A 26,147-nucleotide genomic window follows, 5' to 3' on the forward strand; every position below is an offset into this window, starting at 1 on the left:
TTTAATGTTAGGCCTTTTAGAGATCATTTTATCTTCAACTTACATAATTGTTCACAATAACAGTTATTTTGACCAGGGGTGCCCAAACTTTTACATGCCACTGTATATGAAACTCTAGAATACCTATGCCTAAGAACTAGTGACAACCAGGCATGTAATCAAAGTGGGTGCAGGGAATGTGGTCACACCCAGGCCTTGGACCCTAGGGGGCACAAAAGGTTCCTTTAGCTCATATGATAAACACAATAGTTGGGGGCCCAGCTGAAGATATTGCATTGGAGCGCACTAGATTGTGGTGACGATTAGCTTTAAAGGGAATGTTTCATCACAATATGGCCTACAATTTTTTTTGTTAGCTTTCATATAATGATCTGTACTTAAAAAAAATCTTGCAGTTGTCACACTGGCCACTGAGGCTGCTCTAGACTTACACTTGCTGTTGTTTCAGCAAATGCACATGTACATCAGCAGCATTAGACTGACTCAGACCATTTTTTTTTGCATTTAAGCATCTAATGAGTGTGTGCATGGTCATTGTGAAGGGAGATGAAGCTGGGGGAGCTATGACTTCGCCTATCGTGATTAGTGGATCTTGTGTTATCAACTGTGTGTAGATGTGAAATCTGTCATTGTAATCCCATCTCTGATAATAATGAGACTACTGAAACGTCTTCAGCAAGTATGAGTGTAAAATAGCCCCACTGGTCAGTGTGAATATTGCAAGATTTCTATTTTTTTTTTAATTTATTTCCATAATGAACGTTTAGCCATTCAGAACCATTAACAGTTTACTCTTCTATTTTGATCTTACTTAATACTGTCTTCAGGTGTCAGTTACGTTACATCGTGATGGGACAGGCGATGATGCAGTTGTATATTGGAGCATGAAACCCTATGGATTCAATAAGAATTCCATCACTCTTGATGATTTGAGTCCCTTCAATGGATCTGTGACTTTCTTATCTGGACAAAGTAACACAGAGATAAATATCACCATTAAAGCAGATGATATCCCTGAAGTCAATGAAACCGTGATCATATCCTTGGACAGGTACGCACTCATTACTATGTAGTTAGCATCTAATATAGTACACTTTTTGCTATTGAAGGTTTATGTACAGTTCCTAAAAACTGTAGAAACATATTTAATTGTTTAGTAGAATGGTTTAAAGTGCTCATCCACAGTCCACCTTTTATCGTAATGACATTTTTAGTACCAATATTTATTTTTTATATTGAACACCAGTTTTCTGACAAATCGCTCAAAATTGCCTCCATAGACATACAGACCATTTAAATCAGCCGAGGCAACAACAGCATGGAGTTGTGGCTATTGTTCACATACAGTGGGGAAAAAAAGTATTTAGTCAGCCACCAATTGTGCAAGTTCTCCCACTTAAAAAGATGAGAGAGGCCTGTAACTGACATCATAGGCAGTCCACAACTATGACAGTCAAAATGAGAAAACAAATCCAGAAAATCATCTTCTCTGATTTGGCAAGATTTATTTTGCAAATTGTGGTGGAAAATAAGTATTTGGTCATTAACAAAAGTTAATCTCAATATTTTGTTATATATCCTTTGTTGGCAATGACAGAGGTCAAACCTTTTCTGTAAGTCTTTACAAGGTTGGCACACACTGTTGGTGGTATGTTGGCCCATTCCTCCATGCAGATTTCCTCTAGAGCAGTGATGTCTTGGGCCTGTTGCTGGGCAACATGGACTTTCAACCCCCTCCAAAAGTTTTCTATGGGGTTGAGATCTGGAGACTGGCTAGGCCACCCCAGGACCTTCATATGCTTCTTACAAAGCCACTCCTTCATTGCCCTGGCGGTGTGCTTGGGATCATTATCATGCTGAAAGACCCATCCACATTTCATCTTCAATGCCCTTGCTGATTGAAGGAGGTTTGCACTCAAAATCTCACAATATATGTCCCCATTCATTCTTTCATGTACACGGATCAGTCACCCTGGTCCCTTTGCCACTCCCATGCTTCACAGTAGGTATGGTGTTTTTTAGATGCAACTCAGCATTCTGTCTCCCACAAACACGACGAGTTTTGTTTCTACTGTACTCTTCTGAATAATCCAAATTCTCTAGCAAACTTCAGACGGGCCCGGACATGTACTGGCTTAAGCAGGGGGACATGTCTGGCGCTGCAGGATTTGAGTCCCTGGTGGTGTAGTGTGTTACTGATGGTAGCCTTTGTTACGGTGGTCCCAGCTCTATGCAGGTCATTCACTAGTTCCCCCCATGTGGTTCTGGGATTTTTGCCCACCGTTCTTGTGATCATTTTGACCCCACCGGGTGAGATCTTGCGTGGAGCCCTAGATCGAGGGAGATTATCAGTGGTCTTGTATGTCTTCCATTTTCTTATTATTGCACCCACAGTTGATTTAATCACACCAAGCTGCTTGCCTATTGCAGATTCAGTCTTTCTAGCCCAGTGCAGGGCTACAATTTTGTTTCTGGTGTCCATCGGCAGCTCTTTATCCTTCACCATAGTGGAGTTTGGAGTGTGACTGTTTGAGGTTGTGGACAGGTGTCTTTTATACTGATAACAAGTTCAAACAGGTGCCATTACTACAGGCAATGAGTGGAGGACAGAGGAGCATCTTAAAGAAAAAGTTACTGGTCTGTGAGAGCCAGAAATCTTGCATGATTATAGGTGACCAAATACTTATTTTCCACCATAATTTGCTAAATAAATTTTGCCAAATTAGACATGGTGATTTTCTGGATTTGTTTTCTCATTTTGACTCTCATAGTTGTGGTCTACCTATGATGTCAGTTACAGGCCTCTCTCATCTTTTTAAGTGGGAGAACTTGCACAATTGGTGGCTGACTAAATCCTTTTTTCCCCCACTGTAGGTTATATATTTTCATATGGTTCCTTCCCATGCCACAAGTACAGTACCTAATGTTTATGGCAGTCTTAAGTACACTGATGCAGATACCAGGGTATGTTCAGACAGGTACCTTGTTCACCCAAGGTTTTTTTTTATATATGATCTGATCCATTCACATAACAGCCAATGCATGCTTGATCCTTTTGTTTTTAAGGGAGTAAAGCCACCAAACAGAGGTGTATCTCAGAGGCTTACTCCACTCTCACCATTCAGATCTGTACCTGCATGTGTGCAGGGAAGGGGTTACGAGAAAAGTTTTTTGGCCTTCAGAGCTTTCATCCAACAAGTGGCCAGTCTTAAATATGCTGATGCAGAGACCAGTCTTAGGGTACGTGCAGTTTAAACCAGAAGCTTATATACACTATATAAATAATGACACATATTCATGATTTTCTCAATAACTCACAAGAACTGGTTTCAACTGTACATATGGAACGCAAACATAGCAGATTTTCCAGACTGACCATTTCCTAACATTTACAGTACAAACGTTTTTTCCTCTATTGTGTGGAAATCTCACTTACAAGCTGCGGAGAATATCTGCTGCCATTGAAAATTTGTAATACACAGTTTAATTTATGCTGCAAATGTTACCACAGATGGGTGAGCTGCATGGCTTAACCACACTATGATACTTGTAAATTCTCTGATGTCAGCGTCGGGAACGATGGGCAAGTGTGCGATTTGCATTCATGCGGTCACGTGCTGACTAGACATGCATGGCCTTACTCAATGTAAGTGTATTGACTGAGGTTGGACACATCTAGTTGGAATGTGGCCAAAAGTATGTACATAGCATTACTGCCTACCCAATCCCGCTGCCGATACCGGAGAAAACTTACATGCATGATGTGAGGATTCAAAAGTTGGCAGTCACGTAGAGTGATTGCAGACAAGTAGCCTATGGCTGGAGAACCCCTTTAAGGGTCATTCATACTACATGATCATTATGAATAAGTATGGATAAAAATGCTAACTTAATGATTATCTTACCATGCAAACAGGCTGCTTATCACCTGATAAATTAGCAAAATTAGGACTCACACTCCCAAGAACTATGGCCGCCTCTGTGCCCCTAGTATAGATCTAGCATAGATCGCTCAGTGCGCATCATCTACTTTGGTCTACCCGTGTAAACAGGCATTCAAACAACTGCTGATCGGTAAAAGTTTAGTGATTAAAGGTCCTTTTAAATGGACCGACCGGTGCCAAAGAGGTTATTTCAGCCCTGTTAGGGCATGTGGACATCATAAAAGGGGGTCACTTGTTCACCTCTATGTCAGAGTCTTACACGGAAGAGGAACAGGCTCTCTCTACCACCTGGCACACTTTGTATTTCATAGTCATTCCTTTAACCGGGGCCCATATAATACTACATTTCCCATAAAGTTGCCACTGCAGGAGTAATGCCAGTCCTCCCACAGCTTTCACTGGTTCTTACAGCTGGGGCGACTTTACTCTGGGAAGGAGGTCCAGTACATTGGCTCTATTAGTTGAAGTAATCCATACAAGACACTGATGACTACGGTACAATTACTAATCACTGAAGACTGTAATGAAGCGACTGTACATTAGTCCACCATAGTTCCATGGCAATGTGTGGGGAGGATATTTGCTGGAAAGTAACGGCTGTATAAATATTATTCATCATCAGTGAACAATATTAGGTAAAACAAACACTTCACTTCCTTCCAGAGAAGCCAAAGTGAATTTGTTCAGCAGCCTTGGCTTGTATCTTGGCATCAGTCCTGGGCATAGGGCTGGCCAGGGATGTATAAAATGGGCTGACATGCTGTTTCGTCTCTCATTAGAAAGCACTGACAGTTTTCTTTCTAGGCTTTGTAAACAGGGCAGCCCCCAACAAATAACTCCCCTAAAGCCAGCAACATTATGTGTGCTCAAGGAATAAAAGTGCCTTTTACTTCTTACCCCATGGTATTGAGGGGTTGGCAGTGTCTTTCATTCTGTTCTCTTTATCCCTGATTCCTTCCTGTTTTGCCAGGGTTGAGACAGAAAGATTTGTGGTTTACTTTGGGTAAGTGATATATATGTGTGACTTGCATGAATAATGTATTATATAAAGTCTCTGGTCTTATTCTCAGTGCCAGCGAGAAGTGATAACCTCCAGCCCTGTGCATGGCTCTTGTGGTGTGATGTGTGGGCATGGAGTGGCATTCTGATGTCTAAGGAAATATTTCTGTTTAAAAAAATATTTTCTACAGTGATGCCTTAAATAGAAGACAAGATGATATTGATGAGAGCCCAGATGTAGTTTATCTTTTTGTGTGTAACAGACTGGGTGGTGGAACCACTTTGCCGTGAACCGAGGAGAGCCTGAAGGGGCGTGACTAGGTGGGTCACCAAGTCTGACCTCGGGTGCTGATGATACTGTGATCTCAGGATGGTGGAACTAGATGCTACTCCAGGACAGACCTTGGGTAGATAGCAGCTCACCCCAGGGAACAGGAGGCAGGAGCAGCCTGGACTGGTAGTCTTCACAAGTACTGGCTGGCACGGCTGGTATAGAAACTGGCACGAAAGGCACACAGGCAGGCAGGGACTGGCTGGCAAGACTGGCAACTTTTCAGACATGTGCAGGCGGGCACATGTCTGATAGACAGGCAGGCGGGCTCAGCTGATAGCAGGCAGGCATGGCTGATAGACAGGCAGGTGGGCACAGTTGATTGACAGGCAGGCAAGCAGGCACGGCTGATAGGCAGGCAGGTATGGCCTCTTTCACATTTCCATCTTTCAGCTCCCGTCACAATCCGTCGATTTTTGAGAAATTTGCAGGGTCATGCATTTTTTCATAGACTTGTATTAGCGACGGATTGTGACGGATGGCCATCCGTTTCATCTGTTGTGCACTGGATCCTGCGTAAAAAAACGGTCCATCGGGCAGAGAAAACGTTCAGAGGAACGTTTTTTCTGCACGTCGGAAAATCGGTCAGCGACGCATCCTGCGCTGCCCGTCACTGGCTACAATGGAAGCCTATGCGTCGCTGACTGTGAAAAGCAAGAATCCAGCGACGGGTCCCGTCTTTTCTAACTGAGCATGCGTGGAAGAATTTTCCGTCAGGGAATTCTCTCTCGCTCGCTCTCTTTCTCTTCTTACTATTGATGCTGCTTATGCAGCATCAATAGTAACAAGATATAATGTTAAAAATAATAAAAAAAAAAAAAAAATCGCAATATTCTCACCTACCGGCGTTCCCGCGCAGCGTCACCGATGGTCCGGCAGCTAGCATACCTAGTAATACATTGCGAAATCGCGTGAGAAGTCGCGGTCTCGCGAGACCGCGACTTCTCGGGAGATTTCGCAATGTATTACTAGGAACGCTAGCTGCCGGGAGCATCGCTGCACGGGACGTCGGTAGGTGAGAATACTGCGATTTTTTTGATTTTTTTTTAACCTGGTTTGTGTTGTGTATAAGTTTTCGCAGCGGAAAACCTCTGCGAAGACGCATACACAACAGGTGCACATAGCCTCGACGGGTCCGTCAGAAAGACATGCCCAGTGCACACGTTTTACACAATCAGTACAGGATCCGTCATTTCAACGTCTTGAAGGATCCTGTGCAGATTTGGAAGACGGCAGTGGGAAAGAAGCCTATACTGGGATACGAGCAGTGGGACCTGAGAACTAGCAAGAGTGTTTTAGACACAGACTAACAATGTTGCACAGGCACCTCCTGTTAAGTGGAGGTGCCTTAAATAACATATGTCTCCCATCTATTGGCCTGGAACACTTTACGATGGCACAAGCTGGACCTTTAAGAGGGCATGACGGCATGCGCCCTAAGCACAGTGCCCGGGGATCTGCGAGCACTGCTCAGACCCCAGAATGTAGAAGCAGTAGACGGAGGAAGGAATTAGGGGCCTCGACTTTGAGTGAGTCGGTGTCTCTGCCGGAGGAGGGAGGCAGAGTGCAGAGACTCTGGCGTGACAGTGTGTTTGTGAAAGCACATGCTTTATAAGAAAAATAGCAGAAAGATGCATTTTATTAGCTTTAGCACGAACATCAGCATAAGAGAAAATATAGATACAGCGTGCAAGGGTGAAGGCAAACTTAAAGGGAATCTGTCAGCAGGATTTCACACCCTAAACTATTCATATGTTCATTTATCTCTTTCAAAGACAAGTCCAGCAAATATCTTTATATAGCTAGTCGGTTCTTTGTCACTGAGAAAGCAATGTTTAAATGTGTATGTAAATGAGGCTGAAGAAGTATAGTAGATCTGAAGCCTCTGTTACTCCAGCTCTATTTCCCACCCAGCACTGCCTCCTCCCTCCTGACTGACAGCTCCTTTCCCTGAGGTCACACTGCATAGAAGCTATTAGTCAAGCAGTAGGAGGCAGCACTGGGTGTGAAACAGAGCTGGAGTGACAGAGGCCTCAGATCTACCAATAGCTCTTCAAGTACCACTCCAGCATTTTTTTTATCTTAGTGCTTGAGTGGTATCACTAATGTTATTTCCATGACCCCAGTAACTTACCAGCCTCCGTGTTCATCTGTTATTGACGCTGCTCTGGTTGTTTTCTGCTATTTGTGACCTGCTGGATCACTCCAGTGTTTGCTGTGTGAGCCGAAGGCACTTCTCAATGTAAGCCTGTGAGCGCCAGGACGAAGCCAGAATGAGGATCTCGTAGACATACATTGAAAGCTTTTGACCATTACCTCTGACTTACTGTCAGTCAGACGTAGCTGTCACAAGAGGGCAGATTGGGACCGGAGCACTGCTACGAACAGCTGATGACAGTATGTTAGAGGCAAGGAATTAAAATTAGTGCCCCCACTCCAGCTATGAAATAAAAAAAATGCTGGACAGGTGCTTTAAATTTAAAGTCTTAATTTCTCAGTAATGGAGGAACAGACCGGTCATGTAAGGGCATTGCTGGACTTATCTTTGAAAGCACTACATGCACATATAAATAGTTTGGGGGTGAAATCCTGCTGACAGATTTCTTTTAAAACAAGGGGAAACATACAGTATCTTGCTTTTCCTCATCTAAAGCTCCGTTCACACTTCATATATCCAGGATGAGAACACTCACACAATGTTTTAAGGTGTAAAGAGAGAGAAAACAAAGCAGTGGCGTACTCCTACAGTGGGTACAGAAAGTATTCAGACCCCTTTAAATTTCATTTAAATCCACAGAACTAAATAGTTTGATAAGGGTTTCACTCAAGCTTTAATGCCTGTTTTTAAAGTTCTGTAAAGGACCATATTTCTTGCTTTTGTCTTGTCTAAGTTGTTTCATTATTCCTGCACAGTGCATTTTCACATATTGTGCTGACTGATATGACCACTAGCAACTGGTTTCTAAAATAGTTTTTTGCTTATTTTGGATGTATAATTGTCATCAGCTAAGTTTTATTGCTCTTAGACCACAAGTTAGCTTACCTTCACCTCCATTCGCCCTAAGACGTATTATATTCAAGGATAATAGTACTTTACCTAACTTTTACAAAGTCTATGATGTATAAAGTTAGAAATTATCTGAATATAGATTAGATATACAATGCTGTTCCATTAGACTTTAGATGTTAAACATATAGCATATAATTACAAATGTGCACCGCTCATTGGATACAGTTAAATCTTTCTGAAGATCTTTTGCGGTCAAGAAGGGTTTCTGATTTGCCTCTCTAGTAATCCTTCGAGGAGCTCTCATTGAAATGTTGCTTGTTTTTTCAGTCTTTATCTTGACCTCCACTGTTCCTGTTTATCTTGACCCCCAGTGTTCCTGTTATTTGCCATTTCTTAATTACATTTTGAACTGAGGAAAGAGCAACTTGAAAATGTTTTGCTTTCTTCTTATAACCTTCTCCTGCTTTGTGGGCCTCCACCATTTTAATTTTCAGAGTGATAGGCAGCTGCTTGGAAGAACTCATGGCTGCTGATTTTTGGCACAAAGTTTGAGGAGGCTGGGTTTTTATAAAGCTGGGAAATTTGCATCAGCTGGCCTTTCCCAACGATGATAGTGAACCAGCCATCACCATAACGGGCTAATTAAGGTCTGAAACCTTGGTCAAAGTTATCTGAGCACACAAATCTGCACCGGCCCATTTTCATTTTTGTAATTTTTAAAATGTAAAAGATGAAAATATATATATTGCCTTACATACAAAGGAAATGTGTCATCTTTAACTTTAGGTCTTTTAGAGAACATTTCACCTTCAACTTGCTTAACTATTCACAATAACTGTAATTTTGACCAGAGGTGCCCAAACTTTTACATGCCACTGTAAGTACCAAACATTGTGCATTATTACGCTATGTAATTATTTTTTACCTGTTCCAAACACTTAAGGGTCAACGTGGAAAATCAAGTACTTAAGTCTGGATTTACCAGTTGTGAACTTACTATATTGGAAAATGATGACCCTGGAGGTGTGTTTGAGTTCTCCCCATTTTACAGAGGACCTTATAGTGTAAAAGTAAGTATTTTCTTTCATTCATCTGTTTAATTCATCTTCAGCACTTAACCGCTTCGTGACCGCCAACAGTAGATATACGTCGGCGCTAGCAGGGCTTTGTGCAGCGCTGACGTTTCTCTACGGTTGGTGGTCTCTGCCAGGAGACATCATCGGGACCTGATTAGATCAGGTCCCAATGATGTTAACCCTTTGCTATTTTCTAGATGCCGTGATCACGGCATCTAGAAGATAGCAGAGGGAAACCCCTGCTATACTCACCTCTCTGACGCCCGCATTGCCATGGCAGCTGGAAGTCACTTGATGAATTCCAGCTACTGTGCCTTGTACGGTGCCTCACAGTGTATCACTGACAGGTCTCTTGCAATGCAATACTTGTGTATTGCATTGTAAGGGTATATGTCCACGTTCAGGAAACGCTGAGTTTTTGACGCAGCGTTGAGCAGCATGCATAAAAAACGCAGCGTCCAGATGTTACAGCATAGTGGAGGGGATTTCATGAAATCCTGTCTCCACTATGCAGTAAAAGACGCATGCGGCAGACCCGAGAAAACTCACATGCGGCGCGTCTTTTAAGAACGCAGCATGTCCTTACATTGCAGAAAAAACTCAAGGACAACGCAGGTGACCTGCCAGTGACCTCAGGTGCAGGTTTGGTCTGGATTTTACCTGCATAAAATCCTGACCAAATCCTGAAGCAATCCTGAACGTGGACACATACCCTTAGGGTATGTGTCCACGTTCAGGATTGCATCAGGATTTGGTCAGGATTTTTCATCAGTATTTGTAAGCCAAAACCAGGAGTGGGTGATAAATGCAGAAGTTGTGCATATGTTTCTATTATACTTTTCCTCTAAGGGTATGTTTCCATGGTCAGGATGGCCGGCGGTATCGCCGCAGCGGCGAAGCCGCTCGGCGCTAAGCCCCGCCCCCTTTCTGGGACGCGATCATGCCGGATGTGTTAACTCTTCACATCCGGGATGATCGGTCTCTCCCATAGGGCCCTGTGATATGCCTTGCGGGGACGCTGCGTCCCCGCAAGGTGTACGGACATGCTGCGATCTGAAAAGACGCGCAGCATGTCCGTAGTCGCAGGGCCACCGCGTGCAGGTTTCCACGCATAGTGGAGACGGGATTTCATAAAATCCCCTCCACTATGCTGGAACATCTGGACGCTGCGTGTTTGACACTGCAGCTCTGCGCAGCGTCAAACAAGCAGCGTTTCCTGACCGTGGAAACATACCCTAATTGTTCCACTCCTGGTTTTGGCTTACAAATACTGATGAAAAATCCTGACCAAATCCTGATGCAATCCTGAACGTGGACACATACCCTTAGAGACCTGTGATCAGACAAATAAAAATTGATGTCCCATACAGGGACTCAATAAAAAAGTTTAAAAAAAAGTAAAAAGAATGTTCTAAAACTGTTAAAAAAAAAATAAATCACAAAATAAGTAAAGGAAAAGAAAAAATATTAAACCAATAAACATATAAATATATATAAACTAAAAGATACACATATTTGGTATTGCCTCGTCCTGAATGAGCCAACCAACAAAATAGTCACACCGTAAAAAACAAAAAAACGGGACAAAAACCTTTGCTTTTTCATCATGCCTCCAAACAAAACGTAGAATAAAACGCGATCAAAAAGTCATATGAAAATAAAAATAGTAGCGATGAAAACGTCATCTTGTTCCTCAAAAAACAAGCCACAATACTACTCCAACAACAGAAAAATAAAAAGTTATAGCTTTCAGAATAAAGCGATGCAAAAACAATTATTTTTTCTATAAAATAGTTTTTATTGTGAAAAAGTGGCAAAATGTAAAGAAAATATATAAATGTGGTATCGCTGTAATCGTACTGACCCAAAAAATAAAGATCACTTATCAATTTTACTACACATGGAACGTCATAAAAAAAAAAAAAATCCTGAATTCCTGGTGTTTGATCATTGTCTCCCAAAAATCAGAATAGAAAGCGATCAAAAAATGTCATGTGCCCGAAAATGGAACCAATAAAAACGTCAGCTCGACCTGCAAAAAACAAGCTGTCACATGACTCTGTCGGACGAAATATGGAAAAATTATAGCTCTCAAAATATGGTGATGCAAGTTTTTGCAATAAAAAGAGTCTTTTAGTGTGTGACAGCAGCCAAACATAAAAAAACGCAATATAAATCTGGTATCGCTGTAATCGCACTGACCCGAAGAATAAAGTCGCCTAATCACTTCTACTGCATGACAAATGTCATAAAAAATAAATAAAACCAATTCTTCACATGCTGTTGATTTTTTCATTCTGTCTCCTAAAGATCCCAGTAAGGCTCGGTGCACAATTATCCTGCGCACTGCGTTGAGCTCTTGCATCGGAGTTACCGTGTAAATCTCTGAAATAGGTGATTCAGACGGAACCCCCGGCGGAAGATTCCCCATAATGAGGCAGATGGAGGCACTGTGAACGCCATAAGACCTGTGATCCGGCTGTGTCCATCTTTTTAGTTATACATAAAAGTGCAGTCAGACAATTTTGTGCACCTCTGAAAAGAAGGACAACGCTGAACAGAGGCGAGACAGAGTTCAGAGTAACTCTGCTGCCTCATTAAAGGGAACCTATCACCCCGTTTTTTTCGGTATGAGATAAAAATACTGTTAAATAGGGCCTGAGCTGTGCATTACAATAGTGTAGTTTGTGGACCCCGATTCCCCACCTAAGCTGCCGAAATACGTTACCAAAGTAGTCGTTTTCGCCTGTCAATCAGGCTGGTCAGGTCGGATGGGCGTGGTTTCTTCCCCCAGATATTGCGTAGTTTTCCGTTGGTGGCGTAGTGGTGTGCGCATGTCCAAGGTCCCGAATCCTGCACAGGGGTGTGAAAATAGCAGCGATGTCCGTTATTCCATTGGTGATCGGTGGGCGCGGCCATCTTGCTTTGGCCGCGCATGCGCAGAAGCGGCGCTCTGCTGGCCGCGGCTTCAGGAAAATGGCCGCGGGATGCCGCGCGTGCGCAGATGGATATCGCGGCGGCCATTTTCCTGAAGCCGCGGCCAGCAGAGCGCCGCTTCTGCGCACGCGCGGCCAAAGAAAGATGGCCGCGCCCACCGATCACCAATGGAATAACGGACATCGCTGCTATTTTCACACCCCTGTGCAGGATTCGGGACCTTGGACATGCGCACACCACTACGCCACCAACGGAAAACTACGCAATATCTGGGGGAAGAAACCACGCCCATCCGACCTGACCAGCCTGATTGACAGGTGAAAACGACTACTTTGGTAACGTATTTCGGCAGCATAGGTGGGGAATCGGGGTCCACAAACTACACTATTGTAATGCACAGCTCAGGCCCTATTTAACAGTATTTTTATCTCATACCGAAAAAAACGGGGTGATAGGTTCCCTTTAAAGTGAATTGATCAGGAGTTTCATCTGTCATGTCACTCAGAGATTTAGATAGAAACCCCAAAGTACGTGCTCAGTGTAGAGCGCCAGATAAATGTGATCCCAAACGTTATGTAAAATGTTCCCAATAAAAGCTTCCACTCAATCCAAATCCACAAAAAAAGCAAGTCCTCACTCAGGTCCATCATTTGTTAATGGAAATATAGGTGGCTCCCACGTTACTGGTAGTACAAAGGCTCTGGAAAAGCGTTATGGCTACTCACCCTCCTAAAATAAATTCTGCGCTGCCAAATTCAAATGCCCCCCTCCCTTCTGAGCCCCACAGTGTACCTAAACCACGTATATCATCTACATTTCTGCAGTGATGAGAGCCCGCCTAATTTATGGGTGCATGTATGCAGAAGCACGGGCTGGGCATAACTGGTACTGGTGACTGCAACATACTGGTCACTACAGCGTACTGGTCACTACAACGGCAGTTTACAATTTTCACTCAGCAACATCCACTGCTGCTGGTTTCTGGAAAACATCTATGGAGTCAAAATCATCACTACACTTGTAGATAAATTCCAAAAGGGGTATAATTTCCAAACTGGGGTCACTTGAGGGGGGATTCTGCTTTTTTGGCATTTAGGGCCTCTTTATATAGAGTCTGGATACTATTCTGTACTAATTTGTTCTCCAAGAAACAAATAGCGCTCCGTCCCTCCAGACTCTTGCTGTGTGGCTAAGCAATACTGTATGGACACCTATGGGGTATTGCCAAGTTCAGAAGAAATTGTGTAACACATTTTGGCACCATTTTTACCTATTTCCCAGTGTGAAAATGTAAAATCTAGGGTTAAAACAATTTTTTGCGTCAAAAATGTAATTATTTTTTCTTCACTGCCCAATGGTATGAAATTCTGTGACACACTTGTGGTGTCAATATGATCACTGCACCCCTAGATGAACTCATAGAGAGGTGTAGTTTATAAAATGGGGTCACTTGCAGGGGTTTCTGCTGTTCTGGCACCTCAGGGGCTCTGCCAATGTGACATGGCCCCCTCAAACCAATGCAGCAAAACCTGCACTGTAATATGGAGCTCCTTCCCTTTCATGCCCTGCCATGCTCCCAGACAGAAGTTTTCCACCACATACTGGGTATTGGCATACTCAGGAGAAATTGCACAACAAACTTTGGAGTCCATTTTTTCTTGCTACCCTTGTGAAAATAAAAAAGTGTGGTAAAAATGTTTTTTTTTATTTTGGCGGCTCAATATTATAAAATTCTGTGAAGCCCCTGGAGTTCAAAGTTCAAGGTGCTCACCAGACATCTAGATAAATTCCTTGAGAGGTCTAGTTTCCAAAATGGGGTCACGTGTTGGGGGTTTCCACTGTTTAGGCTCGTCAGGGGCTCTCCAAACGCAACATGGCATCCGCTATCGATTCCAGCCAATTTTGCATTCCAAAAGTCAAATGGTGCTCCTTCCCTTCTGAGCCCTGCCGTGCGCCCAAACAGTAGTATTCCCCCACAAATGGGGTATCGGCATGCTCAGGAGAAATTGCACAACAAACTGTATGGTGCAATTTCTCCTATTACCTTTATGAAAATGCAAAATATGGAGCTAAAAGATTTATTTCATAAAAATGTTATTTTTTTATTTCCACTGCTCTATGTTATAAACTTTTGTGAAGCACCTGTTGGGTCAAGGTGCCCAATACACATCTAGATAAGTTCCCTAAGGGGTCTAGTTTCCAAAATGGTGTCACTTGTTGGGGTTTTCCACTATTTATGCACATCAGGGGCTCTTCAAACGCAATATGGCAACCGCTAATTATTGCAGCATATTTTACATTCAAAAAGTCAAATAGCGCTCTTTCCCTTCCGAGCTCTGCCATGCGCCCAAACAGTAGATTTCTCCCACATATGGGGTATTGCCATGCTCAGCAGTAATTGCAAAACAAAATGTATGGTCCATTTTCTTCTGTTACCCTTGCGAAAGTAAAAAAAAAATTAGGTCTAAAGGAGAATTTTTGTGCAAGAAAAGTAACTTTATTTTTTCCTTCCACATTCCATTCATTCCTGTGAAGGGTTAATAAACTTCTTGAATGTGGTTTTGAGCCCCTTGAGGGGTGCAGTTTTTAGAATAGTGTCATTTTGGGGTTTTTTATTTCATATAGACCCCTCAAAGTGACTTCAAATGTGAGGTGGGCCCTAAAAAAATGGTTTTGTAAAATTTGGTGAAAAAATAAAAAATCACTGGTCAACTTTTAACCCTTATAACGTCCTAACAAAAAAAAATTTGGTTACAAAATTGTGCTGATGTAAAGTAGACATGTGGGAAATGTCATTTTTTAACTATTTTGTGTGATATGACACTCTGATTTAAGGGCATAAAAATTAAAATTTGAAAATATCAAAAACTTTCTACCTCTAACATGAAGTACAATATGTCACGAGAAAATGTTCTCAGAATCACCAGGATTTGTTGAAGCGTTCCATAGTTATGACCTCATAGAGTGACAGTGGTCAGAATTGTAAAAATTGGCTCGGCCACGAAGGCAAAAACAAGCCCAGGCACGAAAGGGTTAAAGGGGTTTTCTCACCAACAAAAGTTAATTTTAATCAATAGATCTTGGAATAATAAATATGGTATGATACTCCTTCCATTTCAATATGATCGCTTGCACTGTGCTCCTTGGGATGTTTAAAGTTTTGGAAATCATTTTGCATCCAAATCCGGCTTTAAACTTCTCCACAACAGTATCACGGACCTGCCTGTTGTGTTCCTTGGTCTTCATGATGCACTCAAACAGCTTCAAACAGAACCCTGAGACTATCACAGAGCAGGTGCATTTATACGGAGACTTGATTACACACAGGTGGATTATATTTATCATCATTAGGCATTTAGGACAACATTGGATCATTCAGAGATCCACAATGAACTTCTGGAGTGAGTTTGCTGCACTGAAAGTAAAAGGGGCCGACTAATATTGCACGCCCCACTTTTCAGTTTTTGATTTTCCACAAAACTTTAAAATAACCAATAAATTTCGTTCAACTTCACAATTGTGTTCCACTTGTTGTTGATTCTTCACCCAAAATTTACATTTGGTAACTTTATGTTTGAAGCATGATATGTGGGAAAAGGTTGAAAAGTTCCAGGGAGCCGAATACTTTCGCAAGGCTCTGTGTCTATATATATATATATATATATATATATATATATATATATATATATATATATATATATATACACACCATGTTATATATATATATACCGGTATATATATTTATTTATATATATATATATATATATATATATATATATATATATATATATATATATATATATATATATATATATATATATACACCATGTTGCAAATTATTAAGCAAATTATATTTTTCGCGGATTTTCCTAAATGGTCGCTGCAACTGGCAGTCAGTCTAATAAAAGTCATCACCCGTTAGATTGTACATCGAATAATAATAGTATAATCTCCAAAATGAATAAACGGTCAAAATGCACTGTTCCAAATTATTAAGCACAGTAGAATTTCTAAACATTTGATATGTTTTAAAGAACTGAAAATTCTCATTTGTGGAATTTGCAGCAATAGGAGGTCACATTCACTGAACAAAAAAGCTATTTAACTTCAGAACAGCCTAACAGGCCACGTTACATGTTAACATAGGAACCCTTCTTTGATATCACCTTCACAATTCTTGCATCCATTGAACTTGTAAGTTTTTGGAGAGTTTCTGCTTGTATTTATTTGCATGAAGTCAGAATAGCCTCCAAGAGCTGCTGTTTTGATGTGAACTGCCTCCCACCCTCATAGATCTTTTGCTTGATGATACTCCAAAGATTCTCTATAGGGTTGAGCTCAGGGGAAGATGGTGGCACACCATGAGTCCTTTTATGCCTATAGCAGCCAATGACTCAGAGGTATTCTTTACAGCATGAGATAGGCTACGTTCACATTTGCGTTGTGCGCCGCAGCGTCGGCGCCGCAGCGCACAACGCAACCGAAAACGCGGCAAAACGCACGCTAAAACGCTGCGTTTTGCGCCGCATGCGTCGTTTTTGGCCGCAAGTTGGACGCAAAAAAAATGCAACTTGATGCGTTTCTTGCGTCCAACGCTTGCGGCCATGCGGCGCAAAACGCAGCACAACGCATGTCCATGCGCCCCCATGTTAAATATAGGGGCGCATGACGCATGCGGCGCCGCTGCGGCGCCCGACGCTGCGGCGCTGACCGCAAATGTGAACGTAGCCATAGTGCATTGTCATTCATGAAGATGATTTTGCTCCTGAAGGCACGTTTCTGCTTTTCATACCATGGAAGAAAGTTGTCAGTCAGAAACTCTATATACTTTGCAGAGGTGATTTTCATACCTTCAGGAACCTTAAAGGGCCTTACCAGCTGTTTCCCCATGATTCCGGCTGAAGACATGACTCCTCCACCTCCTTGCTGACGTCGCAGCCTTGTTGGGACATGGTAGCCATCCACCAACCATCTACTACTCCATCCATCTGGACCATCCAGGGTTGCTCAAAACTCATCAGCAAACAGGACTGTTTGAAAATTAGTCTTCATGTATGTCTGGGCCCACTGCTACCGTTTCTGCTTGTGAACACTGTTTAGGGGTGGCCGAATAGTAGGATTATGCACCACAGCAAGCCTTTGAAGAATCCTACACCTTGAGGTTCGAGGGACTCCAGAGGCACCAGCAGCTTCAAATAACTGTTTGCTGCTTTGTAATGGTATTTTGGCAGCTGCTCTCTTAATCCAATGAATTTGTCTGGCAGAAACCTTCCTCATTATGCCTTTATCTGCATGAACTCTGTCTGTGCTCTGTTTCAGTCGCAAATCTCTTCACAGTATGATGACCACTCTGAAGTTTTCGTGAAATAACTAATGTTTTCATACATCTTCCAAGGCATTGCACTATTTAACGCTTTTCAGCAGCAGGGAGATCCTTTTTATTTCCCATATTGCTTGAAACTTGTGGCCTGCTTAATAATGTGGAACATCATTTTAAGTAGTTTTCCTTTAATTAGAATTACCTGGAAAACTAATTATCACATGTGTTTAAGATTGATTTCAGTGATCCATTGAGCCCTGAGACACAATACCATCCATGAGTTTATTTGAAAAACAGAACAATTAAATCTTTGACACTTAAATCCAATTTACATAATAATCTGGAACACGTTGTGTTAATATATATACAGTGGGGCAAAAAAGTATTTAGTCATTCAGCAATAGTGCAAGTTCCACCACTTAAAAAGATGAGAGGCGTCTGTAATTTACATCATAGGTAGACCTCAACTATGGGAGACAAACTGAGAAAAAAAAATCCAGAAAATCACATTGTGTGTTTTTTTATCATTTTATTTGCATATTATGGTGGAAAATAAGTATTTGGTCAGAAACAAAATTTCATCTCAATACTTTGTAATATATCCTTTGTTGGCAATGACAGAGGTCAAACGTTTTCTGTAAGTCTTCACAAGGTTGCCACACACTGTTGTTGGTATGTTGGCCCATTCCTCCATGCAGATCTCCTCTAGAGCAGTGATGTTTTTGGCTTGTCGCTTGGCAACACGGACTTTCAACTCCCTCCAAAGGTTTTCTATAGGGTTGAGATCTGGAGACTGGCTAGGCCACTCCAGGACCTTGAAATGCTTCTTACGAAGCCACTCCTTCGTTGCCCTGACGGTGTGCTTTGGATCATTGTCATGTTGAAAGACCCAGCCACGTTTCATCTTCAATGCCCTTGCTGATGGAAGGAGGTTTGCACTCAAAATCTCACGATACATGGCCCCATTCATTCTTTCATGTACCCGGATCAGTCGTCCTGGCCCCTTTGCAGAGAAACAGCCCCAAAGCATGATGTTTCCACCACCATGCTTTACAGTAGGTATGGTGTTTGATGGATGCAACTCAGTATTCTTTTTCCTTCAAACACGACAAGTTGTGTTTCTACCAAACAGTTCCAGTTTGGTTTCATCAGACCATAGGATATTCTCCCAAAACTCCTCTGGATCATCCAAATGCTCTCTAGCAAACTTCAGACGGGCCCGGACATGTACTGGCTTAAGCAGTGGGACACGTCTGGCACTGCAGGATCTGAGTCCATGGTGGCGTAGTGTGTTACTTATGGTAGGCCTTGTTACATTGGTCCCAGCTCTCTGCAGTTCATTCACTAGGTCCCCCCGCGTGGTTCTGGGATTTTTGCTCACCGTTCTTGTGATCATTCTGACCCCACGGGGTGGGATTTTGCGTGGAGCCCCAGATCGAGGGAGATTATCAGTGGTCTTGAATGTCTTCCATTTTCTAATTTTTGCTCCCACTGTTGATTTCTTCACTCCAAGCTGGTTGGCTATTGCAGATTCAGTCTTCCCAGCCTGGTGCAGGGCTACAATTTTGTTTCTGGTGTCCTTTGACAGCTCTTTGGTCTTCACCATAGTGGAGTTTGGAGTCAGACTGTTTGAGGGTGTGCACAGGTGTCTTTTTATACTGATAACAAGCTTAAACAGGTGCCATTACTACAGGTAATGAGTGGAGGAAAGAGGAGACTCTTAAAGAAGAAGTTACAGGTCTGTTAGAGCCAGAAATCTTGATTGTTTGTTTCTGACCAAATACTTATTTTCCACCATAATATGCAAATAAAATGATAAAAAAACAGACAATGTGATTTTCTGGATTTTTTTTTCTCAGTTTGTCTCCCATAGTTGAGGTCTACCTATGATGTAAATTACAGACGCCTCTCATCTTTTTAAGTGGTGGAACTTGCACTATTGCTGAATGACTAAATACTTTTTTGCCCCACTGTATATTATGTGAGATAGCTCTTACTGCATGTGTTGGGGACACTTGCTTAGCAACGGAATTCAGTCACACAAGCACGATTTTCTTCATTAAACAGTCCATGCGGTTTAATTACACATCATAAACCGCCATTTTACACATCACACACATATAGTTCATAGTGCACAGCTTCCTTTATGTGACCGACACTACACCCGCCAGTCCTCTTCTGACCAGTTCCCGGGGTTGTCCGTGCGCCGTATCAATGTCTCTACTCACATAGCATTCCTCGATATTAGATTGCAGCCTCTAAACACGCCGGACCATACTCCGTCCTGTTACCGTTGGTGACCGCACAGTTCATTAACTGACACTTGTCAGTGCAAATAGTCCCCCATACTCTGGGTTACCTTCCAGGAGCTCCTGCTCCACACGCTGACCCCTCATCAGTCCTCTCTCCTGGAAAACTGCCTTACTTGGATCACCGTCTCCGCAGATGCCTTGTTACAAGGGCACTCCCGACAGTCCAGACCATCAGAAGGTCCGTAGCTTCCTCAACGCAGTGCTGTCACTGACTCTGCACACACACACACGGTCTCCCAATGTGCTCTTCAGGAATCCAGTCCCCACGTGGGACCTTCCAACACAGCGACCATGCAGGTCCAAGGCCTCTCCATGTGCTATTCAGGACGTCCGTCCACTCATAGGATCGCCCAACACATAGGTAACAGGAACTCAGGTCCATGGTCTCTCCATGTGCTCTTCAGGAATCCAGTCCTACTCCTAGGACCTTCCAACACACAGGTCATCCAGGACCTTACACACGGTCCATGTGACCAGACCTCAGTCACATTATATCACTGTAGCCACCCCCCATAGGTGGGAGGTTTGTGTGGTTAGTCTGTCCCGCCCAGCTCTGCGACTAATTCTGTAAGCCCCCTTTTATAGACTAAACAAACACTTTTGAAACTACAAGTCCCAGAACAACAACATTCTGGGCTTACAGCGCAGAGGACCTCCTCTGCGACACCTACCGAACATTTACAATAATGCTGGTCACTGTCTCACCATCACAGTTACTCCTGCGACTGCCATGCATTCCCATGGCCTCATTACGCCTCCGTGCATATTCTGAGGAGAACATACAGTGCCCCCTAGCTGTAACAGGGGTCACTGCCTCACAATACATATATATATCTTAAAATGTAAAAAGCCCTCAGACTAATGAGACAAGTGACATACCAAACAAAAAACAGAGAGTATATCAAAAGAAAAAAAGGACACCGTGCTAAAGCTAGAAGAAACAAATTATCCTAATGAAAGAATTTGTACCTGTTTGCTCCGTGGGTTTTGGTGCGGGGTTCAGAGCGGTGGAGGGAGGATGAGATCCGGGGAGCGTCTCCCCCTAGAGGAAATACAACTAAACACACTTACCAAGAGTCCTGGCAGGCGGCGGGCCTCGGCCGAAAGGCGCCACCTAGCAGCAGTGGTGTTTGGAGGGGGCATGGTCTGGGTGACTTCGGATCTCCCCGGATCTTATCCTCCCTCCACCGCTCTGATCCCCCGCAGCAGGACCCATGGAGGAAACTTGTGGCAGCGCAGCTCATGCAGTAGTGGATTTATGAGCATACCTGCTGTCTCTGATCACCTGCTGTCTTTTGTATCTTGGACTCAGTACCTGCATTTCGTACCTGCTCTCCTTGCCCACTTACTGCTCCGCAGTTCGGACACAGCACCTGCACTCCAGCTTATCACAAGTAAGATCTTCTTATTCCTTCACAATATTTCTTTATCCATATGGATGCTGGTGGGTCATATAAGGTTTAGCCATATACCAGTAATGTTTATACCCATGTACCCGGGTGTTGAGCAACAACTACTTGCAGTATTACCTAACCATTAGGGCATTAAGAGCAATACAGTAACGGCTCTTTAGGTTGAGTCTCTAAGCATCTACATTCAAACAGGTACAAATTCCTTTGTTAGGACAATTTGTTTCTAGCACGGTGTACTTTTTTTCTTTTGATTTTTCATTCTATAGATTGGCAGATTAGGTACAGAAGCTGTCTAGGCACCAGCAGCCTCAGCTTACACCAATCATTTTCAGGAGCGCCGGTGTATCTAACCATTTATTCTTTCTAGATTGTATATCAAGTCACATAGAGACAATTACTGATGTATAGTGATATGTAGCTTGGAAGAGGATAGCTTCCTGCACCAAAAAGAGTTTGGATGACAGAGTAGTATCAAATCCAGTATAAGTTCATATAAATTCCAACGACATTGTATAATAGGAGCCTAAAAGGAGTAATGTCTTTCTGTAGAACACTTGATGTCCAAGTCAAAAAAATGCTAGAACAGATAGACCTGTGTCCTGATATACAATAGTGCGGTTCACAAATAATATAAGGAACAATCTTACCCAGTAGTGTTCAAGAGTTGGACCAGATCATGTTCCAATATGCCATAAGTATAGGATCCTGGTTGTCCAGTTGAAGAGTGGGGGGTATAGTTCCTTGCCTCACATTACCCCACCAAAGGAAACTATATAATGAGGAAAGGGCTCATATTATGTTGCTGCTCATGGCATCTCCATGGGCTGGTGTTTGTGTTTGAGTCCTCCCCAAAGTGGCTATGATCAAGCATTGATATGGCAAAACTGTTTAGATGAAAAGCAGAAGGCAACTCTCGGTCTTTTTACCTAATGCAGTAAGTTTAACCCTCAAAATTCATTATTTTAGACCTGTAATAAATAACGTATTCCTTAAAAGTGCTGGTGTTTGGATTTTGTTTTTCTTTTCCATTACTTAAATGTTGCAATGTTTCAAAGAAAAACTGTCCCCCCCTGCATGTGTGTATAGGGACTCCATGGCAGCAAGGACCTGCCTTTGTGACTAGTCTCCTGGGCAGCTCAGTCCCCGGCGGCTATTAAACTACATTTTTCTCTGAAGCACAGAGTATTTCAAAGTTAATACACATGGCTGAAATCTTAAAGCTAACTCCTACTACATGCTGAACGTGGGGGCATCATATACCAGCTGTCAGGTTGCCTTTTTGTTTCTATACAGGGTACCATGGTGACTTGTTATACTCATTTACAACTCCAATTCTGAAAAAGTTGAGATGCTGTGTAAAATGTAAAGAAGACAAGAATGTAATGATTTGGAAATCTCTTAAAGCCATATGTTATACTCATCAGAACAGACAAGGTTAAAAGTTTTTCCATTTTATTTGAAAAAATGAACTCATTTACAAATTGGTGACAGCAACACTGGGCCATGTCTGCCTTTTTGTACCACAGTCATATGAGAAGTGAGGACACCAATTGCTGGAGTTTTGGGAGAAGAATGTTGTCCCATTCTTGTCTGATATAGGATTCCAGATGCTCCACAGTTCTGGAATTTAAATTAAAGGGAACCTGTCACCTAATTTTGGCCCTATAAACTGTGGCCACCGCCATCAGGGGCTTAGCTATAGCATTCTGTAATGCTGAAGATAAGCCCCCCCGATGTAACCTGAAAGATAAGAAAAACAAGTTACAGTGCTGTGCAAATTAATTGGGACAAAGCATTTTTTAAGTAAAATTGTTGGTTACCAGTCAGTGATTCAAACCAGTTTTAATCTAATATATAAAGCTGAATGTGTGTGTGTATGTGTGTATGTGTGTATGTCCGGGATTGGCATCTGCACCGTCGCAGCTACATCCACAAAATTTTGCACAGTCACACGTCTGGACCCCGAGAGCTTCATAGGCTATATTGTGAGGCAAAATTTTAACTCCGCGCGTTCCAATTCACCAAAAAGGAAAAGTGTTGGAGGCAAATTGACAGCCAGGAGAAGGTGGCATACAGGTATATACTATATACAGGGGAGATGATATACACGTATATACTATATACAGGAGGAGATGACATACAGTTATATACTATATACAGGGGAGATGACATACACGTATATACTATACTAGATGGTGGCCCGATTCTAACGCATCGGGTATTCTAGAATATGCATGTCCAAGTAGTATATTGCACAGCCCACGTAGTATATTGCCCAGCCACGTAGTATATTGGCCAGACACGTAGTATATTGCCCAGTGACGTAGTATATTGCCCAGCCACGTAGTATATTGCCCAGCCATGTAGTATATAGCCCAGCCATGTAGTATATTGCCCGGCCACGTAGTATATTGCCCAGCCACGTAGTATATTGCCCAGCCACGTAGTATATTGCCCAGTGACGTAGTATATTGCCCAGTGACGTAGTATATTGCCCAGTGACGTAGTATATTGCCCAGTGACATAGTATATTGCCCAGCCATGTAGTATATTGCACAGCGACGTAGTATATTGCCCAGTGACGTAGTATATAGCCCAGCCACGTAGTATATTGCCCAGCCACGCAGTATATTGCCCAGTGACGTAGTATATTGCCCAGTGACGTAGTATATTGCCCAGTGACGTAGTATATTGCCCAGCCACGTAGTATATTGCCCAGCCACATAGTATATTGCCCAGTGACGTAGTATATTGCCCAGTGACGTAGTATATTGCCCAGTGACGTAGTATATTGCCCAGCCACGTAGTATATTGCCCAGCCACGTAGTATATTGCCCAGTGACGTAGTATATTGCCCAGCCATGTAGTATATTGCACAGCGACGTAGTGTATTGCCCAGCCACGTAGTATATACCCCAGCCACGTAGTATATTGCCCAGCCATGTAGTATATTGCCCAGTGACGTAGTATATTGCCCAGTGACGTAGTATATTGCCCAGTGACGTAGTATACAGCGACGTACTATATTGCCCAGCCACGTAGTATATTGCCCAGCCACGTACTATATTGCCCAGCCACGTATGTCACAGGTTAAAAAATAAAAAATAAACATACTCACCTTCCGATCCAAGGGCCCCTTGTAGTTCTAACATACTCACCATACTTGTAGTTCTGTCGCCTGTGCGCGGTACAGGCGGCAGCTTCCGGTCCCAGGGTGTGATGACGTCGCGGTCACATGACCGTGACGTCATGGCAGGTCCTTCTCGCGCAGGCGCGCAGGGCCTGTGATGACGTCGCGGTCACATGACCGTGACATCATGGCAGGTCCTTCTACCATACGATCCTTGCTACCAAAACCTGCCGCTTGCACGGAGCGGTTACCGGAGGGTCGCGAGTTGCGGGAAAGGCGGCGGAAGGTGAGTATATAATGATTTTTTTTTATTATTATTATTTTTAACATTAGATCCTTTTACTATTGACGCTGCATAGGCAGCGTTAATAGTAAAAACTTGGTCACACAGGGTTAATAGCGGCGGTAACGGAGTGAGTTACCCGCGGCATAACGCGGTCCGTTACCGCTGGCATTAACCCTGTGTGAGCATTGACTGCAGGGAGTATGGAGCGGGCGCTGACTGCGGGGAGTAGAGAGGGACTAATCGGACTGTGGCCATCGCTGATTGGTCTTGGCAGCCATGACAGGCAGCTGGCGAGACCAATCAGCGAATGAATATCCGTGACGGAAGTTGCCGACAGAAGGACAGACAGAAAGACGGAAGTGACCCTTAGACAATTATATAGTAGATACAGGAGGAGATGACATACAGCTATATATTATATACAGGAGGAGATGACATACCGGTATATACTATATACAGGGGAGATGACATACAGGTATATACTATATACAGGGGAGATGACATACAGGTATATATTATATACAGGGGAGATGACATACAGGTATATACTATATACAGGAGATGACATACAGGTATATACTATATACAGGAGATGACATACAGGTATATACTATATATAGGAGATGACATACAGGTATATACTATATACAGGGGAGATGACATACAGGTATATACAGGAGATGACATACAGGTATATGCTATATACAGGATAGATGACATACAGGTATATACTATATACAGGAGGTGACATACAGGTATATACTATATACAGGAGATGACATACAGGTATATACTATATACAGGGGAGATGACGTACAGGTATATACAGGAGATGACATACAGGTATATGCTATATACAGGATAGATGACATACAGCTATATACTATATGCAGGAGATGACATACAGGTATATACTATATACAGGGGAGATGACATACATGTATATACTATATACAGGAGGAGATGACATACAGCTATACAGGAGGAGATGACATACAGGTATATAATATATACAGGGGAGATGACATACAGGTATATACTATATACAGGGGAGATGACATACAGGTATATACTATATACGGGGAGATGACTTACAGGTATATACTATATACAGGAGATGACATACAGGTATATACTATATACAGGAGATGACATACAGGTATATACTATATATAGGGCAGATGATGTACAGATATATACAGGAGATGACAAACAGGTATATCCTATATACAGGATAGATGACATACAGGTATATACTATATACAAGAGGTGACATACAGGTATATACTATATACAGGGGGATTACATACATGTATATACTATATACAGGGGAGATGACATAAAGGTATATACTCTATACAGGAGGAGATGACATACAGTTATATACTAT

General features: G+C 42.6%; 1 protein-coding gene across 1 annotated transcript in view; it reads left to right on the forward strand.

Moving 5' to 3' along the window:
* Positions 1–26,147, forward strand: part of ADGRV1 (adhesion G protein-coupled receptor V1) — a 742,217-nt gene that overhangs the window by 121,219 nt on the left and 594,851 nt on the right. The window contains exons 12-13 of the mRNA XM_077289021.1: positions 828–1,051; positions 9,228–9,354. Of these exons, the coding sequence (XP_077145136.1) occupies positions 828–1,051; positions 9,228–9,354 (351 nt within the window). The remainder of the gene's footprint in view (positions 1–827; positions 1,052–9,227; positions 9,355–26,147) is intronic.

The sequence above is a fragment of the Ranitomeya variabilis genome, chromosome 1 (assembly GCF_051348905.1).
Source record: "Ranitomeya variabilis isolate aRanVar5 chromosome 1, aRanVar5.hap1, whole genome shotgun sequence".
Classification (NCBI taxonomy): Eukaryota; Metazoa; Chordata; class Amphibia; order Anura; family Dendrobatidae; genus Ranitomeya; species Ranitomeya variabilis.